This window comes from Nelumbo lutea, chromosome 2 (genome assembly GCF_056320005.1).
Source record: "Nelumbo lutea isolate HS-2025 chromosome 2, American lotus-T2T, whole genome shotgun sequence".
Classification (NCBI taxonomy): domain Eukaryota; kingdom Viridiplantae; phylum Streptophyta; class Magnoliopsida; order Proteales; family Nelumbonaceae; genus Nelumbo; species Nelumbo lutea.
In genome coordinates this window covers 551,861-562,526 of record NC_142685.1, presented here as the reverse complement: position 1 = coordinate 562,526, position 10,666 = coordinate 551,861, and the positions used below count along the sequence as shown (strand labels likewise).

The 10,666-nt window shown below is 33.3% G+C and overlaps 1 protein-coding gene across 6 annotated transcripts; it reads left to right on the top strand.

The window, feature by feature from the left end:
- Positions 1–672: 672 nt before the first annotated feature.
- On the top strand, positions 673–3,857 carry LOC148867974 (HAD superfamily, subfamily IIIB acid phosphatase). 6 transcript variants are annotated; one of them, XM_088968654.1, is made up of 4 exons: positions 673–1,547; positions 2,244–2,638; positions 3,104–3,316; positions 3,493–3,857. In XM_088968654.1, the coding sequence occupies exons 2-4, from the start codon at positions 2,262–2,264 to the stop codon at positions 3,668–3,670; spliced, it is 768 nt and encodes a 255-aa protein (XP_088824780.1). In that variant the 5' UTR covers positions 673–1,547; positions 2,244–2,261; the 3' UTR covers positions 3,671–3,857. The 6 variants fall into 6 exon arrangements, with proteins under 6 accessions (XP_088824780.1, XP_088824778.1, XP_088824781.1 ...); XM_088968652.1 differs by having other exon boundaries at positions 777–1,556; XM_088968655.1 differs by having other exon boundaries at positions 792–1,464.
- The last annotated feature ends 6,809 nt before the right edge of the window (positions 3,858–10,666 follow it).

The window sequence follows — 10,666 nt, the reverse complement described above, 5'->3', positions numbered from 1 at the left end:
AAAAGGCTATTGAATTATAAGAAAGCATGTTAATTGACAAAAAGGAAATAAAGTTGACAAGTCTTTCCGTTTCATGTCGACTTTAAACCTCATTATTCTTATGTATGAAATTATAATCAGTATGGTAGGGCTTTTATTAGTGGGAAGCACACGCGAGATACTTGTGGGTGATGCCACCTTTCATGTATTTTCTTGGCACTCCTTTTGTACTTTGTTTTTTTTTTGTTTTTTTTTTTCTCTAACTGCATTCCAAGAAGTAAGTATACCACTACTTTTTAACAACAATATGCAGGCATATCAACCACTTATAAACTTCATAGTTGAAGCAGTTGGTGATGATTAATTTATTAAGATTATCATAATTAATTCTCAAATCATCGCACTAATATTTAGGATTATTCAGCTAATAAAAAGGGATCGATCGGGGTCATCTAATGGTCATTAAACATGCATGAAGACACCTTGAGAGGAAACATCATTTTTGGGTTATTAGGTACAACATATAAGCATGGGTGCCATGTAGATGACACGCACCATTGGTGAACCAACTTGTGATGCTTTTTCCTTATAATATGGTGATGAAGTGATTCATCATTCCCTTATCAGTATTATAATGTCTTTGGTTTGTCATCCAGAGCAATATTTATATATACCTTCCTTAGAATAAACCTCGCAACATTGGTCTCGATATTCTTTATTCCAATTCTTCTTTAGTCTTTATATCTAGACTGCATAGGCGTCCTTTGCCTACAGTATATATAGGTGTCGTCGTATGATAATGGTTAAACCTTTATTCCATGAAGATAACTTGATAGGATTTATCTTTTCTTCTACAAGTTGAGAGCTGGTATCTTTTCTTCCATTCAGCACCGCCACCGCAACCCAAAATGCATGATAGGTAGGATAATTATCCATACTTACCTATAGTTTTAGACTACATCACCTCTCTATCTCCCATTCATTCCCAAAGAGAAGAGAAAACTAGTTCGGAAAATTCCTGTAGTTGTGATAAGTGAGAGCAAAAGGACCAGGAGGGTCATTTTTCTAACTAAACAACGAACTACAGAGGGCAAAATGTTTTTCCAAGTAACGGCGTTGCCGGTGCCCTGAGCCGATACGAGCTACATGAAATGAAAAAAGGTTCAATCTCGTAGCCACGTGGCAAGATGGGGAGCGGCTACATCTTAGCACATTCGGAATGCCAAATATGCTGATAATTTCGTTAAATCCCTCTTTATTTTCTCCTTATAAATTTTGACTCGCTCTGCTTAGCTCTCCGCCGGAAAACGACTCCTAACTTACAGACGTCAAGTTTCATCCGGTATACGTTGTCCCTTACCATCGGCTCCACGCGAAAAGGCTCATAGCTATGCCGTGATTCCATTGGTTAACGTGCGCTAAGAATGATGCATTCCGCCCCTTTGCCATAAAGCGGTCGTCTGATCTGCTCTCCGAGTATATCTGGTACTCTCTCTCTCTCTCGTTCTGGGTAGAGCCCCGTCTCGGTTTGAGTAGTGCTTCAAAGCCTCAAGCTCGTTGTAAGATTGGTAATCTTTGTAAGCTCCTACCCGTCACATTTGTTGTTCATATATACAATGCCATTCATCTTGTCAATAGCACACGAGCACAGAATTAATCAAAACCAATCAAGTTGTTACATGATGTTTTCATCTTTTTAAATTTCCTTGTTGTTACCAAATGAATCAACAATTTCAGCTGGGCGATATTAACCATGTACATCCATTTCATCTGTTGTCTTTTGAACCAACCAAGGAAACGGCTTGAACAATCCGCCGTTTAGGTTGGCCTGCTGGACCACTATTTATGCAAATCAATATTAACCGCGACTGTTGATTCCATAAAGAAATATACGTTATTAGGGGAATACCATCCTGATCATGCTTTGGCCGATCCCCTCCCCCAACTCAAATTTGTGCCGCCCTCTATGTTCTCATCACTTCCCAGATTAACTGTTTAGCGAAAATAAAGCGGGAGAACTTCACCCGGGTCCATATTCGGCTGAGTTTCTACTGTTACATCCCTTCAAAATCCAATATTATAAGATGATGCAATATTGACTTTATACATTACAGTACAATTAACTAAAAGAAGAGGTGGAATAAAGGCAGTATAGCCTTGGGTTGATCCATTTCTTTTTCTGCATGTATATATTCCTTTTTGTGGTGTGTTGTTGCTGTTGATGATGATGGCGATGCTTTTCTTTTATTTTATATGGACCCTAGCTAGAGATAAAGGTGTACATGTTTTCAACAATGCGGTTGCTGTGGGAGGTTGTAGTGATGATGCTCTTAGCTCTGTTCTCAAAGGCCATTGGAACAAGACCTTACTCCAGGGCAAGCGATCCATTCGATAGCACGGGCTATTGCTTGAGTTGGAGAGTGGCAGTGGAAGCAAACAATTTGCGTGCATGGCGCACAGTCCCATTCCAGTGCCTACGCTACGTCGAAAATTACATGGTGAGTGGCCAGTATGAGCGTGACCTGGGAATGGTTATAGAGCAGATCTATAGCTACATCGATGATATCGTTTTGTTTAATGATGGCATGGATGCTTGGATTCTGGACGTGGACGATACGTGTATCTCCAATCTCTGGTACTACAAAGGAAAGCGATTTGGGTATGGTCATCCTATTCCTCATCCACATCCATCTTGGACCCAAATCCTGGGCCAATTTTAATTAATTTGCTTTTAGGGGTTCCTATATAGGGGCCTGCTTATTAATCTTATTACTGGACTCTGCACTCTCGCCACCCCCACACACACTACTGTCTCCTGTTATAGTTCCGACCATTATACGGGAGAGCCCATGCCCATCTAATTAGTTTGAATTGAGATGAGCCAGATTTTATATAGATTATCGATGGGGCTATCAATCTTATCCATCAGTGCGTGGAACAATGGCAGTGGATTGCTTCCACAAGTGAAGATAAAATCCGACTGAAAAATATAGGATTAAACGTAACAGTCTTTTTTTTTTTTTGCTAAATCCTTGATACTAAACAACAGTCGCGTCTTTTACTAGAAATGACGAGATGAAATTTAATACTGATGATTCTGTTTCATTCTGTAACGAATTTATAGGTGCGATCCATACGATCCAATAGGGTTCAAATTCTGGGCACTGAGAGGGGTCTCTCCAGCAATTCCCGCCGTCCTTGATTTGTTCACCAAGTTGGTGGAAAATGGTTTTAAGGTCTTCCTTATTACGGGAAGAGATGAAGAGACGCTTGGGCAGGCTACACTGGAGAATTTGCACAACCAGGGATACCTTGGCTATGAACGGTTGATTCTGAGGTACGTAAGATGATGATGATAAAATATGACCCCACATTGGGCTTTTAAAAATTAAAACTAATATTTGGATGGGCCGTCGTCGGGATCCTCCTATTGGGCTTTTGGCCCAAAGATTTTTAACCGTACGTCCCATTAAATAGTGATTGATGATGTTTATTGGTGTGCCTTTATCTCAGAAATCAGGTTTACAAGGGACAAAGCGCGGTGGTATTCAAATCAGAAATTCGTAAACAATTGGTGGAGGAAGGTTACAGAATATGGGGGAATGTGGGAGACCAGTGGAGCGATCTCTTGGGAGATTGTTTGGGCCAGCGTACATTTAAGCTCCCTAATCCCATGTATTTTGTCCCTTGAGTCTCTCAAGGGGTTACACCAACTTGGACACATAAACTAAATGAATTACTGAAATTACTTCTAAAAGAAAATGTTTGCTGCATTGTTGTTCGAAATTTTCAATATATGGTGGTCTTTCTTTGTTTAAACTTTAAACGATGTATTGTATTATATTACTAATTAATGATCTTGCTCTGGTTGTAATAAATTTCAAGTTGGGCTTTTCAATGGTTGGGTTTTGGTCCGACCCACTCCAAATTCATTAACACTCTGGTCCAAGATATCAGGATTCTCTGAACCCAACAAAAAAAAAAAAATCTGATCCAATCCTATTTTGATTAAATCGGGTTGGATACATCGAATTCAATCCAGTAGTTGAATAAAATAAATGGACCACATTTTTTTGCATTTGATCCTATTTAATAATGTTTAATTGGATATTCATACTGTGACTGTGTAATTGAATTGGATTAATAGGATCGGACTAGATCAAAGTATAATCCATTAACACGCCTTTAGGTTGTATAGATTTCCCACTTTCCCTTTCTTTTCCTACTTTTTTTTTTTCGTAAAATAAAAAGTTGTTTGTTGTGAATGCACGCAAAAAGGGCCATTTTCTGTCCTCCATTCAATGCCTGCCACATCGTTTTATTGTTGAGGATAATTAAGGGACAGAAAATTTTCATGAGATGTCTTTCTACGATTTTTATTTTATCAAAAAAATTAAGGTAAATTACAAACATTCCTTGTACTCTAGGTTTTTAAAACCGGTCCGGACAACGAACCAGTCAGGGGTCTGGTTTCTAGGTTGAATGAACAGTCGGTCCATTCTAACAAAAAAATAAACAAAAAAAACAGTTGAACGGTTCAACCGCCCGGGTCAACGGTTTACTGGCCAAATCAAAGTTTTTTTAGTCCAGACTGTCAGGTCCGGTCCGATTTTGAAAACCATACCTGTAATATGGTCCATGACAATTACTCCCTCGAACTTTTACTTGCTACAAATAGTCCTTAGGTTTTATGTCAAATGATTAATTGAATGCATTAAAATTACTAAAATACCCACATCAACTTCTTTTACTTTTTTTTTATTGCCATTTTCTCTTAAACTCTAATTGACCCAAAAACTACAACCATTTTCTTGAAACAAAACCAGCTAAAATAATAAGATTCATTTCACTGACATAGAAAAGCAATTTTCTTTAAATTCTTGTTTCATTTCATTGACATTAATGTTTTTCTTTATCTTAAAATATAAAAATTACCCACTCTATCTTCCAATAAATCATGAAAAACCAAATGAAACTTTAAATTTATATATATTAGAAAGAAACATCCATCATTTGATTTAAATATTGAATCCCACTATTTTCAAAACCGGATTGGATTGGATGGTTGGACTGGAAAAATTGGGAATCGGTCACCTGATCGGCTCCATTTTCCTCCAAAATCACTTTTTCCCCCAAAACCATTGATTTGGGTCAGCAAACCACTGAACCGGCCAGTTAACCGTTCGAACGGTTTTGATCGTTTTGTATTTTTTTATTTTTTGTCAGAACGGGCCGACTGTTCAGGTCAAATGTTCGGACCGTTTGAACCGGTAACCGGACCCCTGACCGGTTCGATCACTGATTCATTTTTAAAAACCATGTTGAATCCAACCAGAAAATGTGCAAGAATCTATTGGAGCAATTGAGAGGACTTCAATGTCATATTTAGAAAACTAGTCGAATCATAAATCATTCAAATAAATAATAAAAGGGTAGCTTGGAGATTTAAAAAAGTTTTTTTAAAGGCAATGGCTAATTTCATGAGAGTACACTCAGCAATAGTAGACAAAAAAATGAAAAGATAAATCCAAATCAAATTACTGATAAAGAAACAAAAGCACCATGAGAATTTCTTATAAGAACTTTGCAAATGACGCGAAAAGATGAAAATGCCAATAACAAAAAGGACCGACCTCCAACAGAGTCAGAACTCAGCAAGAACTCCCAAAAATGGAGATACACAAAAAGAGATTGCCAAAGTCACCCCTGCCATGATAATCACAACTAAAAACTTCTGACTTGATAGGTGAAATCTTTTTTGAAGTTACTAATGGAGAGGGTATTTGTTGCAAAGTAAAATTTCGTGGGGAAATTGTTACCAACCCCATAATATAGGCGGTCTTTCTAAAAAGAAACAAAACTGTACCTTGTATTCCTTTGTTTTCTCCAAAAACCCTTTTATATTCTCTTAAAACCCTCACGGTCCTTCCTCTTTCTCTAATAATCTTCTCTCTCTTAAAACCCTCCTCGCCCATCCAAGGTTTCGTTACTCCACACACCCTTACGAGTCACAAATTCCTGTTATAGAATCAATCAACAAACAGAGAACTGAAGGAATAAGAAAAGAGAAATGTGGGAGAGTGAGAGACATAGAGAGGCAGATCCTTATATTTTCAACAACAACAGGAACTTTTGGAATGTGAAAACACCGCCTCTCGTCTCCTTTTCTATCTCTCTATAATTTCTTCTTTCAAAAATGATTCTGTCATAGATATGTCTAGAAATATGAGATGAACTATTTACCGGATAGGAAGACCTAAGCCAAGATGGTTAGTAGCAACCTAAATTCAACTCTCACTTGTCTGAGGAAAAACAGATAGGAGCAAAGCTCGCAACTTGAGAACATAAATTCCCTTCCTGGACGAACTCTTCAAGTTGGGAAATTGTGTTTTTAATTGACGAAATCTATCAATTGTATTTTACTATTTTTTAACTCAAAAGTTAATAGAATCCCTTTTCCCTGCTTGCCTTACTCGGGAAGAAGTGAAATCCCAATCTAACCAACAATGTGCTTAATTCCTGCAATTTCAATCCATGCAAATCTCAAGAAGCCCACCTCAAATTCATTCGCCCAACTCATTACCTAACAGCCCATTTTACCAATTCACGAAATTTCAATTGAATCATACTGTCAATGAATAATAGAAAATAAAAATACATAACAATATGAAAAGCCTAAAATTTTGCACAACCGCTCTAAGAGACAACGATCATGTATCCAAACCCTTGAGGTTCTTTTAGAGAAAACAGTCTTTATAGAAGATAAAGTAGTCGGAACCCGTGCCATGCGGGATTTTTTTAACCAAATTGAAAATTAGAGTTAATAGGCTTTAAAGAGCCCTATATACTTATAGATAACTTTTTCATTACTTATATCCCTCATTTAATCTTTTGCAACACTGAAATTTTAATTTGGGCTATCTCATTGGCCAAAACATTCATTTCATAAATACCATTGATCATACCATTTATGGACCAATCAAACCCACCAAATGATCCAAGAGACTAATACCTCTAGAAACCCCATCTGTCAATATCTGATATTTGTTCAATTCACCGTCGAATCCCCAATTTACCCCAAACACCAAATCAGACCGTTTTGATCCTTCCGAAGTACCTAAAAATCCCCAAACATTGTCATCAAACCTAAGACCTCCTAAAATATTTACCCCTGAAATTTCAACCCAAGATTCCCCTCCATTTATTCTTTTATCAAGCCAAGATTCCCTTTCGAACCTTTTTATTAGCATGAAGCACCCACAACCCAAATATTCTTGATCTTAACACATCTGAATCAATTAGTCCATACCCTAAATACACAAAAAACATTTACTCATAAATTTTCAACATAAAATTCCCCCATTTGCCCCATTATCGAACAAATATTCCATTTTAAATGCTCTCGTTGACTCAAATTTATGTGATTTTGGCCCTCCAAAATCAATCAGATGTTTCCATAAGATCCTACACACCCTAAAAACCATACCCACAAAAATTCAGCCCAAAATACCTTTGTTTGCCCCTCCATTACATCAAGATTTCGTTTCAAAGTTCCGTACTAACTAGATCAAGTCCTTTTCAAATCTGCCCAATCTCAGCATAATGGGGCCAATTTAACCCTACCAATCAACCCATATTGCTTAAAAACACGACTCTACCAAATTTCAACAAAATATCCCCTCACTTTCCCCTCCATCACACCAAGATTCTGTTTCAAAGTTAATAAATTAACTGAATCATTACCTCTCTAAATTTGCCTAATCTAAGCCTATTTAGGCAATTAGGCCATTCTCACCCCACCAATTGATTCAAAATGCCTAAAAACCCTATCCTATAAAATTTCAATAAAAAATACCCTAACTTCCCCTCTATATAAAAAGATTCCATTTTGTCTAATCTCATTGGTCTGTACATGCAAAACCATTGTATATACTCAAATCCATTTCCACCCTTCATTTTTTTAACCCAAAGTACCCACCATTTAGAATTTTATTTTGGCCTCAATAGACCAGAATTGACTAAAATACATCGAGCTTACCAAAATTCCTAAATCAAATCAATAAATACCATAATTAATTAGGGTATTCTTTTAACGTTTATTTTTGTTATTAATTACAGTATTTTATTTAATTATTTTAATTTATTTAAATAATAAACAATATTTATAAAATAAAATAATTAATTAATTAATACTAATAATTAATTAAATTAATTAAATATTTCATTATGAGAGATGGATAAGGGAGTGATGAAGTGGCTTCATGAGGGAGCAAGAAAGGCTAAAATGAAGAGTGTCTGAGAGTTCTCGGTTGGGGAAAGGGAGAAATTATTTAAAATTATTATTAACAAATATAAATATTTTGAAAGTTATTTTCTAGAATTATTAATTGATATAAGTTAAATAATGTTTTATTTATTAGTACATTAATAATTACAATTATAGTTCTATTTTTAATATCTATTAAAAACTTTTTTTGAGAGATATTACCTTTTTTTGTTATTTGAAAGCTTCAATACCTCTAAATTATTTAATCTAATTTTCATTCTTTCACTAATATTTAAAAATAAATAAATTATTTTTATTTGATATTCTTATTATCAAATATTATTAAATCTGTTATAATTATTTTTGTGTTTTTGATAAAATTTTAAGATTATTACATAATTTCTTTATTTATTCTATTTTATTTGTTTTTAAATAATATTTAAAATATGATTTAATTATTAACTTTTTTATTATCTAAAATATTTAAAATTAATTATTTACAATATTATTCATCTATATAAATAATATCACTATTTAGTTATTCTAATATTACTTATTTATTGAATTTCATAATCCATAAAATTATAAGTTATACTATAATTACATAATTTTGTTATCAATTTTGTAAAATATAAAATTATTGTTAATTAAAATATTATAACGATTTTCTACATTCAATAAAACTTTTAAGTTTATTAGATGATTTCATTATTTTAACTATTTAGACTTTAGTTATTTAAAATTTTTCATTATTTAAATTTTATTTATTTTAAAGTTATTACATAATATTAAATATTTATAATATGTTATTTATAATATTTAGTTACTGAAAACTTTAAATAACATTTTTTATTTTACTTTTTATTATTGAATAATATTTAAATTGAATAATTCATAAAATTATAATTTGTGTTGTTAGTTTTGTTATGAATTTCATAAAAGTATAAAATTATTTATAATATGAATATTATTAAATCTATTTATTTTAAAGTTATTACATAATATTAAATATTTTTCTATATAATTTTTTATTATTTTATTATTTATAATATTTAGTTATTGAATTTTTTAAATAATTTTTTTTAGTTTTAATTTTTATTATTTGAATAATATTTAAATTGAATAATTCATAAAATTATAATTTGTGTTGTTAGTACACAATTTTGTTATGAATTTCATAAATGTATAAAATTATTAATAATATGAATATTATTAAATATATGATATTTTTAAATATGTTAAAGTTATTACATAGTTTTATTATAATATTTAAATAATTCTTAAATTTTTAATTTAAATTTATATATATATATATATATATATAAACAGTGAATAAAAGATAAATAGTAATTAGAGATAACTTAGGAGATAAACTCATGTGACATCATTCTACTTTAATATATATAGATGAGGTGAAAAAAGGGCTACGAGATTGAAGAATTCCCTATTTAAAATTTTATTTTATTTTACTTATTTCGTTTTGTTTAAGGTTAAGAATTTTCTTACGACAGTTTATTATTCGACCACTCAAATTCTAATTTAGGGGGAAGTGGCATGTTATAAATGGTAGACTGAAAATCGCCCTTTTTTTTGGTGTATCCAATTGAATTTAAACACTCTTTCAAATCAAACACAGTCTTCGTTTCAAGGCTTTTGCCATTCTAAGTTTCTATTACAAAAGATGACGAACTTTATCAAATGCTATTCTGTATCACTACCCCAATGTACAGGGTGGCAATCTATAGTTTATCCAATATATAATAAAATTTCATTTTAATGTTATTTGATATTTTCTCGTTAGCCATCAAAATAACTTTTTGGCCCAAAATTCCAATTTTAGTGACAAACGGAAATAGGTACGTACTACGTAGCTTCTATATAGTTTTATGCCACCTGTCCATATATATGAGTCTTCAAAGACCATGTGCACAATTGCATTTGTGATTAATACATAACCATAGATGGATACAGAATTCAGATTTCCGATGTGCTCTATGTCAAGCAGAATATGAAACCTTTTTCATTTTTCTTCTGCTGCGCCCTTCTGCTCCTGATATTTGGTGTATTGTTTAAATTGAGCTTAAATAACATCTAGGTGTGCTCACGGTAACCGAATCGTGGGATATTTTTTTAAATTGAACCAATTTGACCGGTTTTTTAAATGTTCAAATTAAAACCGAATTGAGACAATCGGTTAATCGCGGTTTAATTTTTTGGTTTTTTATGCATTTAAAATAAAAAAAAAGAAAAAAAAAACTAAAACCATTGGTGGTTGATGTCGGTGCCGGATTGATTGGTGTCAGTGATTGTTGTCAATACTGGGCTGGTTGGTGTTGGTGTTTACGTTTGTCAGAAACGCAGAGAGCCTGATGTGAGAGCCTGAGAGCTTGTCGGAGACACGGAGAGCAGAGGTGAGAGAGA

Excerpts from the sequence above, each read along its gene's own strand:
- LOC148867974 (XM_088968654.1), top strand. The coding sequence starts at position 2,262 with ATGTTTTCAACAATGCGGTTGCTGTGGGAGGTTGTAGTGATGATGCTC. Across the intron at positions 2,639-3,103 it reads TACAAAGGAAAGCGATTTGG|GTGCGATCCATACGATCCAA; the intron begins GTATGGTCATCC and ends ACGAATTTATAG. Across the intron at positions 3,317-3,492 it reads TATGAACGGTTGATTCTGAG|AAATCAGGTTTACAAGGGAC; the intron begins GTACGTAAGATG and ends CCTTTATCTCAG.